This window comes from Pipistrellus hanaki (assembly GCF_964339955.1).
Source record: "Pipistrellus hanaki genome assembly, chromosome: 16".
Lineage (NCBI taxonomy): Eukaryota > Metazoa > Chordata > Mammalia > Chiroptera > Vespertilionidae > Pipistrellus > Pipistrellus hanaki.
The window spans coordinates 46,336,509-46,356,739 of NC_140518.1; the positions used below are offsets into that span (position 1 = coordinate 46,336,509).

Below are 20,231 nucleotides of genomic sequence, written 5' to 3' on the forward strand. Positions count from 1 at the left end.
TAGATCCTGCTGGATGGCCCCCGGCAGTGGCTGACTTTGCACCTCCTTGGAGACCCAAGAGCCAGTGTACCCAGTGATCAGTGTGAGAGCACACCAGATTACAACTCTTCACATCCATAAGCGATAACACTCATGGGGAAGACTCAGTGAGCACCAAAACCCCAGTGAAGAAAGTCCTGCTCCATAAGGTGTCTCCTGCACAGCAGATCTCCCACTGTAGTAGCAGCTGGTCCCCCCAGCCAATTGGCCTGGAGGTCAATTCCTCCCAGTGATACCAACAGCAATCAAGGCTCAACCACAGGACTGTGCACACATCCCACAAAGGGGTGTACCAAGAATGTCCACTGCAGGTGATTGGGGAGGCTGAGCCACTGGGTCCTATAGAACATCTATTACACAAGGCCACTCTATCAACTCAAGGAGGCTTAGCAGCTCTACCCAATACATAGAAACAAACAAATTTCGTGCACTGAGCATCTAGAAAATGATAAACCCTCAACTGATATACTCAATGGTGAAAAACTGAAAGCTTTTCCTTTAAGGTCAGGAACAAGACAAAGATGTTCACTCTCACCACTCTTATTCAACATAATGCTGGAAGTCCTAGCCAGAGCAGTCAGACAAGAAAAAGAAATAAAAGACATCCAAATAGGGAAGCAAGAAGCCAAACTGTAACTTTTTGTGGACAACATGATTCTGCATGTAGAAAACCCTAAAGACTCCACCAAAAAAACTATTAGAAACAATAAACACAGTGAAGTTGCAGGGTACAAAATCAACATGCAAAAACCATTGCCTTCCTGTACACTAACAACAAAACTTGTGAAAAAACTATTTCTTTTGCAATTACAACCAAAAGAATGAAATACTTAGGAATAAGCTTAACAAAGGATGTGAAAGACCTATATACTGAAAATTACAAAGCATTATTAAAAGAGACTGAAAAGAAAAACACAACAAAATGGAAAGATACCCTGTGTTTGTGGATTGGAAGAATCAATATAGCTAAAATGGCCATATTACCCAAAGAGATATACCAATTTAATGCAATCGTCATCAAAATCCCAATGTCATTTTTTTCGAGAAATCATCAGATTTGTGTGGAATCACAAAAGACCCCAAATAGCCAAGGCAACCCTGAGAAAAAAGAACCAAGCTGGAGGTATCACACTACCTAATTTCAAATTATACTGCAGAGCCACGATAATCAGAACAGCATCGTAGTGCCAGAGAAATAGACACACAGATCAATGGAACAGAACAGAGAGCCCAACAATAAAACCACATGTATATGGACAGATCGTTTCATTTCAGGGGCACGACCTGAAGGCCCTCCAGCTCTCCTGACCTCCCACAGGCCGCTGTACCGAGCTGTGCCTGCCCCCGGCCCCTCTGCTCTGGCCCCGGGCACCTCCCAGCCCGTGGGCCCTGGCTCCCCGCTCTGCTCACAACTCTGCCAGCTGCACCCACTGGGCTGGTGTGGCTCAGGGAGGCACAGGTCAGACTCCCACCCCCACACCGCCTGGCACAGCCGCTGTGCTGGGACAGGTGGAGCCTGGCAGCACAGAGCCGGCCTGATGCCCACACCCTCCTCAGGGCCTGATGCCCACTCCCTCCTCAGGGCCTGATGCCCACACCCTCCTCAGGGCCTAGTGCCCACACCCTCCTCAGGGCCTAGTGCCCACTCCCTCCTCAGCCTGGTACCCACACCCTCCTCAGCCTGGTGCCCACTCCCTCCTCAGCCTGGTGCCCACACCCTCCTCAGGGCCTGGTGCCCACTCCCTCCTCAGGGCCTGGTGCCCACACCCTCCTCAGGGCCTGGTGCCCACACCCTCCTCAGGGCCTGGTGCCCACACCCTCCTCAGCCTGGTGCCCACACCCTCCTCAGGGCCTGGTGCCCACACCCTCCTCAGGGCCTGGTGCCCACACCCTCCTCAGCCTGGTGCCCACACCCTCCTCAGGGCCTGGTGCCCACACCCTCCTCAGCCTGATGCCCACAACCTCCTCAGCCTGGTGCCCACTCCCTCCTCAGCCTGGTGCCCACACCCTCCTCAGCCTGGTGCCCACACCCTCCTCAGGGCCTGGTACCCACTCCCTCCTCAGCCTGGTGCCCACTCCCTCCTCAGGGCCTGGTGCCCACACCCTCCTCAGGGCCTAGTGCCCACACCCTCCTCAGCCTGGTGCCCACTCCCTCCTCAGGGCCTGGTGCCCACACCCTCCTCAGGGCCTGATGCCCACACCCTCCTCAGCCTGGTGCCCACTCCCTCCTCAGCCTGGTGCCCACTCCCTCCTCAGGGCCTGGTGCCCACACCCTCCTCAGGGCCTGGTGCCCACTCCTTCCTCAGGGCCTCGGGCCGAGTCCCCGCTGGTGCCGCCGGGAAGCCTTCCTCCCGTCCCCCCGAGGCCGGGCCGGCCGCTCCGTCTCAGCAGGAGCCTCTGTGTCCACGGTGCGTGCTGTGCCCTCTGAATGCCCGCCCTCCCGGACACGGCCGTGGCTGCGGGACACGCACATCCCCGTGCTCCCAGCACAGCCAGGCCCGGCTCACCGACCACACTGAGTCCCAGGAGACGGAGACGGTGGAGAAGCAGAGCTCCAAGGACAGCGTCAGGCTGAGCCCACGTTCCCTGTGGCTCACCATCCAATCCCAGGAGAGTCTCCTCCACCTGCTGCTGCTGTGGCTGCTCTAACCACCACCACATCACACTGACCTCTACCCACACCTTCCAGCAACACCGCTAATACCACCACCACCTCCACCACCATCACCACCACCACCACCACCATCACCACCACCACCACCACTACAGCTATCACCACCACCACCACCACCACCATCACCACCCCCACCACCACCACTACAGCTACCACCACCACCACCACCATCACCACCACCACTACAGCTATCACCACCACCACCACCACTACCATCACCACCACCACCACCACCACCACCACCATCACTACCACCACTACAGCTATCACCACTACCACCACCACCACCACTACCATCACCACTATCACCACCACCACCACCACACAGCTACCACCACTACTATGACCATCACACTAATACACCACCACGACCACTGCAGCTGCCACCACCACCACCACCACCACCAGCACCGCAGCAATGGAGGCGGCAGCAGCAGGGTGCAGCCCAGGGCCTCTCAGGTAGACCGCCCCCACTACAGGACGTGGACTGAGGACCAGGTAGGCGGGCGTCCATTTTACAGATCACCACGCTGAGGCCCAGGAAGCCAAGCAGCTTCCTAGGATGCCGAGCGGCATGCACCACCCCCCCCTTCCCACCCTAGTCAGGCCGAAGCGGAAGCGAAGACCAGCCAGGGCTCCGAACACTGGCCCGGGCACCTGGGCACCTGGGCACCTGGCACCTAGGCAGCTGGCACCTGGCACCTGGCATGGGGGCTTGACCTCTGCTGAGCCCAGCATCGGGACGGCCTCAGAGATCCCCATCCCACGTAAACAGCAGCCTCCCCTGTCCACGGGGCCCGGCGCACTGCCATCGCCCCCCAAGGCCCGGGTCCCCTGCGGCGATGGCCGTGTGGAGCCGTGGCGGACAGGGGGACAGGCGGACAGGGGGACAGGCGGACAGGGGGACACGTGGACAGGCAGACAGGCGGACAGGGGTACAGGGGGACAGGGGGACAGGTGGACAGGCGGACAGGCAGACAGGCAACTTGCATGACGCCTGCCTCACCCTGCACTCCTGGGGCCTCCACCCACTGGGTTCTGTGATGGGTTCTGTCAGGTCTTTCTTAGCGAGGGCGAGAGAAACTGGCTCATGGGTTGGGCCAGGCAGCAGGCACAGATGTCTTAAAAGCCAGAGACCCGGGTTCTGACCCAGCGGCGGGGCATCCAGACAGGCTCTGGTGCTCAGGTCGATGTTGGCGTGGAGGCGGCGGAGGCCGGGAAGAGGACCTGCCGCCTCCCGGCTCCCAGCCCCATCCCTCAGACCCTCCTCTGCTCACTTCGCGGCTGAGAGCCCGCTGCCCAGAGAGAGGAAGCTGGTCCCAGTCTGACAAACCCATCCCGGGACTGGGGCAGGACCCAACGCCCTGGTCACCGGGAGCTGCTGCCGGCCCAGGCCCACGCCGCGGCCTCTCACCCATACGCCCGCGGCCTCTCACCCATACGCCCACGGCCACGTTGGCGGCAAAGTACACGGCGATGACGATGATGTCGGCCAGGCTCAGCTGCGCGCCCGGGGCCAGGGGGTCGCCCGTGGTGTTGTCCGCCGCCATCCTGGGGCAGGGCCTTCTCTGCGCCGAAGGGGCCGAGCCAGGCAGATAGCACTCCGGCCGCGGTAAATTGATCATTAAACCGAGCTGGACAGGGCGGCCCAGCCCGTGGCCGGCGGGCACCTGCTTCCAAGTGCGGGGCGCCCTCAGGCAGAACTGAGCGGGAGGGAGGGGAGGGGCCCCTTGAATTTAGAGGAGGTTTGGGGGAAATACAGGAAATGGAGTGATCCAAAACCACCAGAATGTTCCCAGAAAGGCGCTACCCAGGGGTGGCTCCTGAGAGGGGCATGAGGGGCGGGACCAGGGCACCCCGCACCCCACACCCCGCCTCCCGCCTGGGAGCCCGCCGCCCGGAGAGGCCAGGAGCCTGGGACATGGCTTCACTTCCAGCCGCAGCTGCCTGGTCCCAGACTGGACTCCGAGGGGCCGTGGGACCTGCCCCGACGCCCCTTCCAGACCTGAAGCAGCCCAGGCCCCAGCGTGCCTCTTCCTCAGGACGCGAAGGGACCTGGTGCCCAGCGAGCGCCGGAGCCGGAGCCGAGGACAGGCCCCGCTCGGTGCACCGGCCCTTCCTGTGCCAGCGCCCTCAGGCGGCATCACCCAGCCCCCAACAGAGGCCGTGTCACTGCCATGTCACTGCCCCTGAGGAGACGAGGCTGGGGCTGCGCTCCATCCTGACCCAGACCCCCTGGCTGGTGGCAGTGACGGCTGGCCTCCCGCCCGACACTCGCTCACTCATTAATGGTGAGCGGCCTGTGGCTCTCACACCTTTGGAGTCTGCCCGGGACACCACCCTCCAGGGTGGTCACGGGTGAGCGCTGCCACGGGGACACGCAGGTCTGCCAGCCCGCTGGGCCTGTTACTCAGTAACGGGTGGGTTAACATTAACCCTCCACAAGGGAACACTGAGTCACAGCAAACCAGGGGAGCTCAGGCCGGCCTCCCAGCTCCCTCGCCTGTCAGCTAACCCTCAGGTGGCGTTCATTTCCCACCCCATTGCTAGAGTGTGTCACAAATCCAAGGCCAGATCGTTTGGACTTCTCTTTTAAAAATGAAGCAACTGGAAAGGACAGTGCCCTGGGCAGCAGGTCAGTTGGTTAGAGTGTTGTCCTGTGCACAGAGGTCACAGGTTCGATCCCTGGTCCGGGCACATACCTAGGCTGAAGGTCCAATCCTTGGTGGGGTGCATATGGGAGGCAACTGATCAATGTATCTCTCTCGCATTGATCTCTCCATCTCTCTCTCCCCTCCTCCCCCTCCTCCCTCTCTAAAATAAAAATATTAAGATGAAAACGTATTTGGTCCCCTCCTCAGCCTGGCTCTCTGGGTCTCAGAAGGAAATAACCTGGGGGGTGGCGAGCGCGGGGTACCCCAGCCTCCTGTCTGCAGGCTTTGGAGACGCGTTAGGCCTGGATTAGGGTGCGAGAAGCTGGGAGATGTCTGGGGCTCCTCAGTCGGGGGAGGGGCTGTGGGAAGGATAAAGGATGGGTTGTCCTGAAGACTGAGGTCCCCCTGGTTTCTGGGAGGAGAGGGGGGTCATGCCCCCTGCAAAGGCCGGACTGCCCTGGTGCCCTTGTCCAAGGGAGGAGCACCGAGACCTTCACCAAACCGCCGGCACACCGAGGCGGTGACTCCCGGTCTGGGGTTGGATCGGGGACCACGCCCGCCTCTCTCTGCCTCTGCATGAGGCCGGGGCCTGGACCAGAGAGCACAGACGCCTCTGATGCCGAGTCTGAGGACATGAAGTCCATGAGCAACGTGTCTGCAGGGAGCTTTCTGTGCCGAACCGGAATCTGAGAGGCAGGCCTGGAAAGAGAAGAACGGGCGCTCTCTGAGCCGGGAGTCTGCACTCACCGCAGCGCCCACACCTCTCAAAGGCCCGCCTCTCCGCCGGTGTGCTCGGCTTCGCGTCCACTGAGGAGAAGGCGGTGTGCTCTGCGGACGCCCTGGCGGTGGGCCGGTCCACACCACAGAGAATTCTGGCTGTCTGTGAGGAATTAAACCACCACGATTCAGGGTCCCTTCCCTGCCTCAGCTGGGAGTCAGAAAAAACAAATAAGGAAATAAACCTTTTAGAGGTAACACGCGGACCCTCTTCTGATCAAAAGGCATGGACAAAGACTGCGGTCAGGAGGAGCTGATGGGCAGGGCCCGGGAGAGCAAGACAGAGGGGACACGAGGGACAAACTCCACGCTCAAGCCCAGTCACCTTCTCATCCCCACCCCATCCGGTCCACCCCCATCTGGTCCATCCCATCCGATCCACCCCATCCAGTCCAACCCCATCCACTCCCACCCCATCCAGTCCACCCCCATTTGGTCCATCCTCATCAGGTCCATCCCCATCTGGTCCATCTCCATCCCGTCCACCCCCATCCTGTCCATCCCTATCCCGTCCACCCCCATCCGGTCCATCCCTATCCCGTCCACCCCCATCCGGTCCATCCCCATCCGGTCCACCCCCATCCGGTCCACCCCATCTAGTCCAGCCCCATCCACTCCCACCCCATCCAGTCCACCCCCATTTGGTCCATCCTCATCAGGTCCATCCCCATCCTGTCCCACCCCAGCCGGTCCAACCCCATCCGGTCCACCCCATCCGGTCCACCCCCATCCGGTCCACCCCATCCAGTCCAACCCCATCCACTCCCACCCCATCCAGTCCACCCCCATCCGGTCCATCCCCATCTGGTCCATCCCCATCTGGTCCATCTCATCTGGTCCACCCCATCCGGTCCACCCCCATCCAGTCCATCCCATTCGGTCCATCCTCATCAGGTCCATCCCCATCTGGTCCCACCCCATCCGGTCCATCCCCATCCGGCCTAACCCCATCCGGTCCCACCCAATCCAGTACAACCTCATCCGGTCCATCCTCATCCGGTCCATCCCCATCCCGTCCACCCCCATCCGGTCCCACCCCATCCCGTCCACCCCCATCAGGTCCCCCCATCCGGTCCCACCCCATCCGGTCCATCCCATTCAGTCCATCCCATTCGGTCCATCCTCATCAGGTCCATCCCCATCCGATCCATCCCCATCTGGTCCCACCCCATCCGGTCCATCCCCATCTGGTCCATCTCATCTGGTCCACCCCCATCCGGTCCATCCCATCCAGTCCAACCCCATCCAGTCCACCCCCATCCAGTCCATCTCATCTGGTCCACCCCATCCGGTACAACCCCATTCGGTCCACCCCCATCTGGTCCCACCCCATCCGGTCCATCCCCATCCGGCCCAACCCCATCCGGTCCCACCCAATCCGGTACAACCCCATCCGGTCAATCTCCATCCGGCCCAACCCCATCTGGTCCATCTCATCTGGTCCACCCCATCCGGTACAACCCCATCCGGTCCCACCTCATCCGGTCCATCCCCATCCGGCCCAACCCCATCTGGTCCATCTCATCTGGTCCAACCCATCCGGTCCATCCCCATCTGGTCCACCCCCATCCGGTCCACCCCATCCAGTCCACCCCATCCGGCCCAACCCCATCCAGTCCCACCCCATCTGGTCCACCCACATCCAGTCCATCCCATCTGCTCCCACCCCATCCAGTCCAACCCATCCGGTCCATCCCCATCTGGTCCAAGGTGGCCATCAGCACAGGAGCCAGGGTCTGCCCGGCCGAGAAGCCGACCATATCACACCTGTGAGCTCATCTGTCCCAAGAGAAAGCGTCCATGTCCTATCAGACACCTCATTGTGGGGTTTTCTACACCAACCAGTGCTTCGTCTCTAGACCACAGGGTGTCTTGTAATTCAATTCAATCCTGACACTGTCTCCCCGAGACCCCACAGAGTGTGGCTCTGCCCCATCAGGCTGCTCCTGCTTGAGGCGCCAGTTCAGTCCCGGGCCTCCCTACTGGTAGCCCGATATCTACACATCAGGGTTCCCACAGCCCCCTCTTCAGGCTGATAATTTTCTAGGACCACTCACAGAATGCAGGGACACGCTTTGCTGCTATGGTTTTAGTAAAGGTCTGTGAAGGGACAGATGAACAGTTGTTATGCCCAGATTTGGTAACCCCAAAAAACCCCAGGAAGCCGAGTCCGATGCAAAAGCAAAGGAGCCCTTTATTCGAGCTAGCCCGAGCTCAGTCCCATGTACACCAACACAGCGGCAAGGTGGAAAGAGAGCGAGCTTCAGCAGATCAAAGGGTTTTATAGGGGTTTGGGGGAGGGGTGGTGAGGTCATTGCTTTGGCTGACCCCGATTGGTTGGGTGAGGGCTAGGGTCCAGTTACACAGTGACATAGTTATACAAAATGGAGGATACAGTACAAGATGGAGTCAGGAGTTAGCCCCGCCCTCTCACAGCCAGACAAAGAGGTCTGTACAGTGAGGCTCAGAGGGTCCTGAGCACAGGAGCCTCTCCCGGTGGAGCTGGGGCCCGTCCCCCCTGGCAAAGGGGTGTGTTCACTGGCCTGGTGGCTCTCCAAACCCCACGCCCCAGGGACGGACTAAGGAGCTCGGCGCCCAGCATGGCTGATGGAGTCACAAGCCCCTGGGGACTGACTCAGCCACTCTCCTGGAGTTTGGGTGGGAGATAGGCTGAGAGTTTCCTACCCTCTAATTGCCTTGGTTTCCTGGGCAACCATCCGCATCCTTAAGTTCATCCTTAAGTTATCTAGAGGCCCCCAGAAATGTTATCGCATTATGGACGGAAGGGGCCACATGCTGACCTGACAGCTCAGGGGAAGCCTACGTGGTGGTCTCGCAGACTCAGCCCTAAAGTCACCACAAAGGATGGCCAGGGCAGGTCACAGGCTCTTCTAAATCTGCTCTGCTGGAATCTCCAGCTTGAGCTTTACTCCTCCCCTCAGGGCAAAGAGGCCAAGCCACACTGTTGTCGTCAGGCTTTGACTGTAATACCAATCGGTTTAGGTGAATTCCTCAAGTTCTTGAGGTTCCCAAAAATGCCCTACAGTTCCTCCTTTGCCATCTCTCAGGAAAGCAACTTTCATTCCTTACCTGGAAAGCCTGCCATGAGCCATGCTGAGAAAGGATAGTAAGAAGCTAGAGAAATAAGGGAAACAGACAAAATAAACAAGGACCAACTATTTGAGCCATTTATCGTCTTCCAAGAAATTGACTGGGAGCTAAGTTGGTTGGAGTGTTACTCATACACCAAAGGTTGCAGGTTTGATCCTTTAGTCAGGGCACATAGCTAGGTTACGGGTTTGATCTATGGTCGGTATGCATATGGGAGGCAATCGATGTTTCTCTTTCTCTCTCTTCCTTCATAGCTTTAAAAATCAATAGAAAAAAACATATCCTATGGTAAGAATTTTTTAAAAAGATAATTGGTTCAGCCATAGCCAGTTTGGCTCAGTTGATAGAGTGTTGGGCTTTGGACCAAAGGGTCTCGGGTTCAATTCCTGTCAAGGGCATATGCCTTGGTTGTAGGCTCCTCCCCGGCCTGGACCCTGGTCAGGGCTTGTGCAGAGGCAACCAATCCAAGTGTCTCTCACATCAATGTTTCAATCTTTCCCTCTCTCTCTGAAAATCAATGAAACAATATCCTCGGGTGAGGAGAAGGAAGGAAGGAAGGGAAGGAGGGAGGGAGGGAGGAAGGGAGAGAGGGAGGGAGGAAGAAATAAAGAAAAAGAAAGAAAGAGAAGAGAGAGAGAGAGAGAGAGAGAGAGAGAGAGAGAGAGAGAGAAGAAGAAGAAGAAGAAGAAGAAGAAGAAGAAGAAGAAGAAGAAGAAGAGAGGAGAGAGAGAGAAAGAAAGAAAGAAAGAAAGAAAGAAAGAAAGAAAGAAAGAAAAATTGATTCATTAACCTGGGTATCAAGTTTGTGGACATGGAGTTGTTTATAGTACCCTTTCATTATCAATGACCCCTTGGCCCAGAGGCCAACACTCCTTTTTTTTTTTTTTTTAAGTTTAATAAATCTTTATTGTTTAGATTATTACAATTGTTCCTCTTTCCCCCCCCCATAGCTCCCTTCCACCCAGTTCCCACCACAGCCTCTGCCTTTACCTCCCCCACTGTCTTCATCTATAGGTGTATGATTTTTGTCCAGTCTCTTCCTGAAACCTCCACACCACTTTCCCCTGAGAATTGTCAGTCCACTCCCTTTCTATGCCCCTGGCCCTATTATATTCACCAGTTTATTCTGTTCATTAGATTTTTTTATTCTCCTGATTTTTAGATTCACTTATTGATAGATATGAATTTGTTGTTCATAATTTTTATCTTTACCTTTCTCTTCTTCTTCCTCTTCTTAAAGAATACCTTTCAGCATTTCGAATAGTACTCATTTGGTGGTGATAAACTCCTTTCGCTTTTTCTTATCTGTGAAGCTCATTATCTGACCTTCAATTTTGAATAGTAGCTTTGCTGGATAGAGTAGTAATCTTGGTTGTAGGTTCTTGCTGTTCATCACTTTGAATATTTGTTGCCACTCCCTTCTGGCCTGCATAGTTTCTGTTGAGAAATCAGCTGACAGTCGTATGAATACTCCCTTGTATATAGGTAACTAACTGTTTTTCTCTTGCTGCTTTCAGGATTCTCTCTTTGTCTTTTGCCCTTGGCATTTTAATTATGATGTGTCTTGGTGTGATCCTCTTTGGATTCCTTTTTGTCTAGGGTTCTGTGCACTTCCTGGACTTGTAAGTCTATTTCTTTCACCAGGTGAGAGAAATTTTCGGTAATTATTTCTTCAAATAGGTTTTCAGTATCTTGCTCTCTCTTCTTCTGGATTCGGATGTTGGTATGCTTGAAGTTGTCCCAGAGACTTCTTACACTATCTGCAACTTTTTGGATTCTTTTTTCTTTTTGTTTTTTTCAGTTGGGTGTTTTTTGCTTCTTTGTATTTCAAATCTTTGACTTGATTCTTGGGATCCTCTGCTGTTAGGTCTCTGTATAATATTATTTTTTTACTTCAGCCAGTGTATCCTTAATTTCTAGTTGGTCCTCTTTCATATCTTCGAGGGTCTCCCTGAATTTATCAGCCTTTTCTAGGAAATTTTTCTAGGAAATACCTTATAACCATGGTTTTGAACTCTATCTCCAGTCATTTGTTTTCCTCCATTTCTTTCATTTTTGATCTGTTTGTCTCCACATTTTCAATGCTTCCCTGAGTTGGTAGGGTGGCTTTGTGTGCTAGGTGTCCTATAGGGCCCAGTGACTCAGCCTCCCCAGTTACCTGAGGTGGACACTCTTGGTGCACCCCTTTGTGGACTGTGTGCACAGCCTTGTTGTAGTTAAGTCTTGATTGTTATTGGTGTCACTGGGAGGAATTGACCCCTAGACCAATTGGCTGTGAGGATCAGCTGTGTCTACACCAGAAGAACTTCTGTGCTGGAGACAGTCTTATGGGACAAGACTTGAAAAATTGCAAAAGCCTCTGTGCTCAGCTTGGGTGGGGCTGAGTCTCAGGGTGGAGCAGACAACCTTGGCTTCCCATCAGCCCTGCCCTATAAGGCCCCTGGGTCTCAGTGTCCCTTGGTAATCACTGCAAGCACCTCTGAAAGAAAGCCACCCTCTAGTTTTGCCTGCTGCCAGACAGTCCAGTTTCTCCCCATATGAACTGGAGTTCAGTGCAGTTGGGAGCTTCAGTCTTCCTCCCATTTGAGAAAGCCAGCCAGCTGCATACTCAGCAGTCAGTCCTCCTCAAGCACATGTGTGCGCATTCGGATCTCTGCCTTCCGCAGCTCCCCTGAGTCTCAGTGTGCTTTTCTCTTTTCATGACAGTCCAGATTCCCCCCAAATGAGCCTGGGTTCCCAGAGTCTCACCCAGAACTGGAGTTCAGCACAGTCTAGGGCTTCTGTCTCCTTCCCACTGGAGAAAGCCAGCCATGAACTCAGCCGCCAGTTCTCTCTGCGCACACATCTGCCTACCTCAGCCTTTTGCAGCTCCTCTGAGTCTCAATGTGCTTTTCTCTTTCCTTTTAGTTGTAGAATTTCCATTAAGCCAACTTTCCTGTGTTTCTGGATGGTGTCCGTTTTGTCTTTTATTTGTAGTTTTGAAATTGGTTTTTAAAAAAATATATTTTATTGATTTTCCACAGAGAGGAAGGGAGAGGGATAGAGAGCTAGAAACATCAATGAGAGAGAAACATCGACCAGCTGCTTCCTGCACACTCCCTACTGAGGATGTGCCCACAACCAAGGTACATGCCCTTGACCGGAATCGAACCTGGGACCCTTCAGTCCACAGACTGACGCTCTATCCACTGAGCCAAACCGGTTTCAGCATAGTTTTGAAATTGTTGTGCAAGGCAGTTTAGGTGTTTATCTATGCCGCCATCTTGGTTTCTCTCCCAAAGGCATACACTCGTAACCATTTATCCACACTGGCCAGGTCTAATTTCATTCATTTTTTTCATAGAACCAATTTTTTTGTTTCATTGATTTTCTCTATCGAATTACTGTTTACAATTTCATTGATTTCTGCTCTATTTTTTATATTTCCTTCCTTCTGCTTACTTTGGATTTAATTTGCTGTTCTTTTCCCAGTGCACACCCCCTTGACTGCACCTCTCTGATCAGGAGCAGGCATCAGCACTGTTGCCCACTGTTTGGAAAACGGAGTCCTTTTTGCCTATTCTGGCTTCCACAAGCTTGTGCAGACTTCTGTTTGCCACAGGGCCGGGCTGAGGAATGAGTATTTGCTGCTATGCTGAGTGCCAATTGGCCAGAGTGAACCACAACTCACCACTCAAGACTTCTCTGAAAGGTCGCAAACAGACAAGACCCCAGGCGTTGCATTGGCAGATTTTGCCACTGGTTTTTGTGTAGATGGGGAGGCAGACTCCTGGTGCTTCCTCCTCCATCTTGCCCAAATCCTCTGCTTGGTTTTTAGTATTTATGTCTCTTTATTGATATTCTATATTTAGTAAGACATCACTCTCATGGTTTCCTTCACCTCTCTGAGCATATTCAAGATAGTTCATTGTAAATGTTTGTCTGGTAAGTCTGATTGGACTTCCTCACGAGTGGGCCCAACCTTATTTTTCATGCCTCCATATTTTTTGTTGTTGAAAACTAGACGTTTTGCATATTATAATTAGGAAGCCTGGAATACAAAATGTCTTTCTTCCCCAGGTTTATTGCTGCTTGGAATTGTTTGTGTGGTGGCTATTCTGAACTATTTTTGTCAAGTCTGTAGTCTTTGTTGATTGTGGCAACTGCAGCCTCTGTTGAGTTAGCTCAGTGGTCAGTGGGCGAGTCATCACGAACTTCCTTAAAAGCCTTAACTCCCCAAATAAAAATAAAATCTGTCTACAGATGGGCTCCAAATGTGTCGTGGGACATCTTTCAGCAGTCAGCCCTCACTTCGTGCATGGGCAGAGCCTGAAGGTCAGTGAAGGATGAGGTTTCGGGGCTTTCTCAGAGTCAGGATGTGCTTGGAATGATTGGAAAGAGCACTGTGCTGTGGAGCAGGAAGCGTCGGTCTGGATCCTGGCTCCACGAGTCAGTGTGAGGCTTTGAATATAACCAAGAAAGTATGAGAACCGTGCTGGCACAGTCGTGGCTCACGTGGTGTTTGTGCCCGCATTCATTCCAAGAGCATAGATCTCACCCACATTTGTTTGTTCAGAGTGATGACATCACAGTCAATCAAGAATAGGAACTAGCTGAAACTGGTTTGGCTCAGTGGATAGAATGTCGGCCTGCAGACTGAAGAGTCCCAGGTTTGATTCCGGTCAAGGGCATGGACCTTGCTAGCGGGTACATCCCCAGTGGCGGGGTGGGGGGGGTGGGGGTGTGTGTGTGTGCAGGAGGCGGCTGATCAATGTTTCTCTCTCATGGATGTTTCTAACTCTCTGTCCCTCTCCCTTCCTCTCAATAAAAAATCAATAACATTTTTTTAAAAAAAGAATAGAAACTATTAGCGTTTCTGTTACAGAATTTCTAAGTTCAACTCCCTATATTAAGTAGGGATAGTAGTTTGGAGGGTAAATAGGACTTCTCTGACTCAGGAAAACCCTACAACAGACAAAAATCTGGTCACCCTGGCTTTCTCTGGGAGGGGACCGAGGTGGCCGAGGGGCTCAGGCGGGAGACCTTCTCTGTGCTGTTTGGCCCTCAGACCCCATGCTTCCCACCTCCTGCAGCCCACCACAGCCTTTTCTCCTGCTCCAGCCGCGTGGGTGACATAACGCTCATCACACCTCTGGGCTCTGCTCGGCATTCTTTCTTCCTCCTCTCCACCTACTGCCCTTCCTGACCCTCCCATGCACAGCCGCTTCTTCGCCACGCCCCTACACTCCCTGCTGAGCCTGCCAAGGCCCGGGCCTCAACCCCCACTTCACGGGGTTCTTTCAGGGGTTCTTCACATCCCCCAGAGGCAGCTCTGGGCAGGGCCCTCGCTAGCTTTACCATAAGTGCATCACAGAGGAAAACATCCCAGGGCATGTTTCATTCACTTCTCCTCTATAAATTTGACCTTTCTTCATGAAACATCACAAAAAATCATGCATATAAGCATCATCGATGGACAGACAATAGGCGGTGAAGGCCTGGGGTGGGGCAGGCTAGAAAGTCAATGAGGTAAAGAGGGCATGTGTAATACTTTCAACAATGATTAAAAAAAAACATAAATCATGCAAATCAAACCTCATGGGACACAGCCACCTACAGATTTCCTGCTGAAAGAGCTCCACAGTAATATGGTACCAAAAGGGCAAAAGATTGGGGGGTGGGGAGTGCTTAACATGGCTGTGTCGGAGGATGTGAGGTTTGCTGTGAAGCTGCTTCAGCCAGTTCAGAGAACTCATTTCAGAAGGCCCAACAGGTACAGGTTGACTCCTCTCATGGTGTGTGTGTGTGTGTGTGTGTGTGTGTGTGTGTGTGAGAGAGAGAGAGAGAGAGAGAGAGAGAGAGAGAGAGAGAGAGAGAGGGAGAGAGGGAGAGAAAGAGAGAGGGAGAGAGGGAGAGAGAGAGGGAGAGAGAGAGGGAGAGAGAGTGTGTGTATGTGTGTGTGTGAGAGAGAGAGAGAGACCCTTGACACCCAAAGCTCTTCTTCCAAATGTGGTAATTGGTCAGAGGATGACAGTTGTTAACCGGAGCTGCACCGGCCAAAGAAGCTATCCCTGTGATATTTCCAAAGCTCATTTATGAAGATTGTACATGTCCATTTCTAGGAGCAGGTTCTCAAAAAGTAAGAACACGTGTTCCAAGTGGACACCTCCATTAGGAACTGGATTAGATGTGAAGGGAGGTGGTGAGGACACCTTTACTCGGGAGAAAACGTGATGGGGCCTGGAGGGGGCTGGGCACTGCATGTGGTGAGCACAGAAGGGATGTGCAGACGGGAGCTGCTGGAGCGGGTCTCAGTGCTCAGCACACACGGGGCTCCAGGCAAGCTCCCAGCAGCCACTCTGCTTTTGGAAAGTGCCAAGAAACCCCAGCATGGCAAACAGTGAGTGACTACACTTTGTGTTGTCAACTATTTTATTCCATACTAGTGACCTGGTGCACAAATTCGTGCTCATTGAAAGGAAATTAATTAGCAGGTAGCCAGTGGGGTGGAACTAGGCAAGACGGAAGGACATGCCCTGGAGCCAACCTCCTGTGGTCCCTACCTGGCCGGCCGCACCTGGGGTGGCACCATGGCTTGAAGGGAATCTGTAGGATCCCTTCGGCAGGTGGGGTCCCTCAGTCAGGCCAAAATTCCAAGGGGTATTTCGAAAGTCAGGCCGAAATTCCAACATTCCAAGGGGACCCGGAGCGGGAGAGGGCACTCTGCACAGCTGCGTCATACAGGGTGTGTAATGCAAATGCAAATGCACAGTAAACCAGATTTGGGGCCCACAGTGCCCCAGCAACAACATAACCCACGGCCAAACGTGGAATAGAGTGGCCCTGTGAGGAATCGGGGTCCTTCCTCTCTGGTTTCAGGGTGGGTCACCTGAGAACTGCCGCTGCCAAGTCACTGCAGCTCAGCAGCTCCTGCATTAGGGTCTGCCCCCTGGTGGTCAGTGTGCTTATAGCGACCAGTCAGACAGTAGGAGGGACACTTAGCATATTAGCTTTTTTATATACTAAAGGCCCAGTGTACAATTAAATCGTGTGTGGTTAGGTCTCTAGACCTAGCTGCAATCAGGGCCATGTCTGCTGCCCAGCATGGCTCCTCCACCTCCATGGCCCCTGTCCCATGAACCTCCACGGTCACAGCCCCGGCCCCATGCGGCTCCTCAGCCTCAGCCGCCCCCATGCCCTGCCACTGCTCCACCCAGCAGCCCTCCTCACAGCCCCCGCCCCGCAAGGCTCCTTGGCCTCAATCACCCGCCCCCCCCAAGTGAAGGTCCACGCTCACAGCCCCCGCCCCGCGAGGCTCCTTGGCCTCAATCACACCCCCCCCCAAGTGAAGGTCCACGCTCACAGCCCCCGCCCCGCGAGGCTCCTTGGCCTCTGCTGCCCATGCCCTGCGATGCTCTTCTGCCTCAGCAGCCCTGCAAAGCTCCACGCTCATAGCCCCCACGCCGCCACCACCGTCCCACACTCGCCGCTCCATCTCCATCCAGCTCGTGATACTCCTGCGCCTCCACCACCTCACGACGCTCCACACTAACAGCCCCCGCCCCACGAGGCTCCTGTTTCCACGGCCCGTCTTGCCCCGCCATGAGAGCCGGACCAGTCCTCCTCCTCCTGCTGTGGCCATGGGCAGCCCAGGGCCCAAGCTTCTGCTCCCTCAGCCAGGTGTTTGGTTGTCTGTCTGGTCCTTGAAGGTGTGACGGCACCTGGCTTTTTATATATTAGGATAGATTCTATTACAGACAGGCAGAAAGCAAAGGTTTAGTGACCTGGTGCACAAACTATCTTCCCTGGTGAGAAAGTCTTAATTTTACTCCATGAATTGGATGGGACTGCCCACACCGGGCCTTGGAGGGAGAACACACTGGCACAGCTCAGGAGCTCAGCAATCCAGCCTGATGAGCTCTGAGGCCCAAGTTTCAAGTCCTAAACTCTTACCCACTGGGCACTGACAAGCATCACATCACCTGCCCTGTGACCCCCCCAGCAGCTCCTCCCGAGGGCTGCCGGGCCACATTCTGTGGAGAACGGCTGTGCTGTCAAACAAGGAGCAAGGTCCCTCCCCACCCAGCCACCCGCCTGAGGGTGCGTCCCTCTCCTGCCAGTCAAATGACTGCATGCAGGAACGTGCAGGGCTCAGTGCATCCCTATGAGGCTGTCAGCCCACAAGTTGCAGCAGAGAAAACTTAATCAATGTGGTGAACATTTCAACATCCACATGTATATTCAGCTTTCACTTTATTTTAGTTATAAAACAATTGCCAACACATAAAGGGTAAAAAATCACACACAAACACAGTAAGTTTTTATTCCTTCTTCTGTTGCAGAAAATAAATAATGGTCACATATTCCATGTGCTGGCCTAAAAGAGCATTTCTAAAAAGGTCATTCCTGGACTCGACAGTATCAGGTTTTTTTGGCTTTTCAATTGCAGGTATCATACAGTAAGTAGACCATTTTATTTTATTAAATTTTTTAAGCACTTGGGCTCCAACAATTTTGGAAAAAGGCTGTTTGTGAGCTTAAAAATATTCTTCCAAGTTATATAGACTAAAAACAATAAGGTCTTAACTTATTTTATTTAAGAGGAGTATACAGTTTTTCTTTTATAAAAATTGCCCAAAAAACTCACAAACACCCAAACTGACAAAAAAGTTGGTCTATCTTCATAGTAATGAAGAAAGGAACAAAACACATGGCCCCTGGGAAGTACATCAGTCTGGCCTGCTCTCCCAGCACATCCTCACGCTCCAGTTTGCCTCGGGGAGCTGTAGGAAAGGAAGCTCCTCAGTCATCTAAGCCGATGTTTCTGAAAAGGTAGGACATGGACTCCCCATTGTGAATCCGGCGGATGGCTTCGGAGAGGATCATGCTGATGTCCACAGTTTTGATCTTGGGGCACTGGAGCTTCTGGATTTCGTGTGGAACCGTATTGGTCACCACCACCTTAGAAGCAAGAGAAAAAAACAAATAAGAGCAGCATAAAACCAAGGAGCTTCCTGGTGCGACCTGGAGATCTGATCTCGTCTCACATCTCTGAGGACAGTGGGTCTACCATACCTTCATCAACATTTCAGTCCATGTTTCTCAGCCTAAGATCTGCTAAGCTGACACCCACTAGTACAGCTACCGGCAAAAGGTGTGCACAAGGGTGAGGAGAAACTGGAGCCTCTACATCGCTGAGGAATGGGAAAAGGTTCAGCTGCGTTGGAAAACCACCTGGCAGGTCTCTAAGAGTTTAAACATGGAGTCACCATATGTCCCAGCAATTCTACTCCTAGGTATAAACCCAAGAGAAATTAAAATAGACGTTTATACAAAAGCTTGTACACAAATATCCTACCAGCATTATTCATAATAGTCAGAAAAGTGTAACAACACAAATTCCCATGAATGAAGAGACAAAAATGTGTTTTTTCCATACAATTCAGCAAAAAACAATGAAGTACTGACACAAATGCTACAGCATAGATGATACTACGCTGAGTGAAAGGAGCCAGACAGAAAACATAACACTGCGTGACTGCACTCGTGTGTAAGGTAGGATGAGAGAAATGTATAGACACGAAGAAGATTAAGTGAAGCAGCTGCCTGCCAATGGGTTTGAGGTTTCCTTCTAGGAGGAAGGAAATGTTCTAACATTGATGGTTGTGATGTACAATTATGTGAATGTATTAAAAACACCGAATCATATATACTGTAAGTAGGTGAATTGTATAGCATGTGAATTACATCTCAATAAAGCTGTTATTTTAAAAAGTTAAGATTTGATAAAAAGTGAAAAGAAGATAATATGGGATAGGAATCATTTTTATTACTTAAATATTACCTACTTCCAAAATAAGGCTCAAGACAGTTTACACTGCCCTAGCTGGTTTGGCTCTGTGGACAGAGCATTGGCCTGCGGACCAAAGGGTCCCCTGTTCAACTCTGGTTAAGGGCAAATACCCTGGTTGCAGGCTCCTACCTGGCCCAGGCCCTGGTCAGAGCGTGTGCACGAGGCAACCAATTGATGTGTTTTTCTCACATTGATGTTTCTGCCTTCCCCTCCCTCTACCACTCTCCCTAAAAATCAATGGAAAAATATCCTTGGGTGAGAATTCACGCACACATGTGTGCACAACAGTTTACACTAAAGAAGCACATACAGACTCAACGGGTGTTGCTCAGTAGATGAGCATTGACCTATGAACCAAGAGGTCATGGTTGGATTCCTGATTAGGTGAGGGAACCTGCTCAGGTTGCAGGCTCAATCTCCCCTGGGGGAGGGGGGGAGGGAGGGGATGCAGGAGGCAGCCAATTAATAATTCTCAGCACTGATGTTTCTATCTCTCTTTCTCTCTCCTTTCCTCTCTGAAATCAATAAAAATATATTTTAAAAAAATAAAAGGAGAACCAAGATGGCAGTGTAAACAGCGGTACTCACTGCCTCCCTACAACCACATCAAAATTACAACTAAAATACAGAACCACCATCATTAAGAACTGCCTGAAACCTGGCTGAACGGAAGTCCTATAACTACAGAAGGAAACCTGGCTGAATGGAAGTCCTATAACTACAGAAGGAAACCTGGCTGAATGGAAGTCCTATAACTACAGAAGGAAACCTGGCTGAATGGAAGTCCTATAACTACAGAAGGAAACCTGGCTGAATGGAAGTCGTACAACTAGAGAAGGAAGAAGCAGCCACATGGAGACTGGTAGGAGGGGTGGAGGCGCAGACTGGGCTGTCTGACACTCATGTATGCTGTTCTTTTAGTCAGGAAGGAGATGATCTCTGCAGAGCCTCTATGAGAAGTAAGGGTCCCAGCCTAACACCAGACCCCAGCCTAGGGTTACAACCATGGGCTGTGAAGCAGGTGGGGATTATGGCTGAGTGACAAGGACCCACGAACTTCCATGGCCCCACTTCTTCCAAGCTCCAACGTTGGGGGACTCAGACACATATGAAAAGGAATTGGACTGTCTGACATTGGGTCAGG

The 20,231-nt window shown here is 52.8% G+C and overlaps 2 protein-coding genes across 7 annotated transcripts in view; both read right to left on the reverse strand.

The window, feature by feature from the left end:
- Nucleotides 1–4,277, reverse strand: part of SLC5A10 (solute carrier family 5 member 10) — a gene marked incomplete at its 5' end in the record, with an annotated part of 66,859 nt that extends 62,582 nt beyond the window's left edge. Inside the window, one exon of one of the 2 annotated variants that reach the window (XM_084861526.1) lies at nucleotides 4,150–4,263. In XM_084861526.1, coding sequence (XP_084717652.1) covers nucleotides 4,150–4,263 — 114 coding nt within the window. Of the gene's footprint in view, nucleotides 1–4,149 lie in introns of both variants that reach the window. The other variant, XM_084861525.1, reaches the window with a different exon arrangement.
- A 13,177-nt stretch (nucleotides 4,278–17,454) lies between these two features.
- PRPSAP2 (phosphoribosyl pyrophosphate synthetase associated protein 2) overlaps nucleotides 17,455–20,231 on the reverse strand; it is a 61,659-nt gene continuing 58,882 nt past the window's right edge. For all 5 annotated transcript variants that reach the window (XM_084861575.1, XM_084861574.1, XM_084861576.1 and 2 more), the window contains one exon: nucleotides 17,455–18,195. In XM_084861575.1, the coding sequence (XP_084717701.1) occupies nucleotides 18,037–18,195 (159 nt within the window). In that variant the 3' untranslated portion in view covers nucleotides 17,455–18,036. The remainder of the gene's footprint in view (nucleotides 18,196–20,231) is intronic.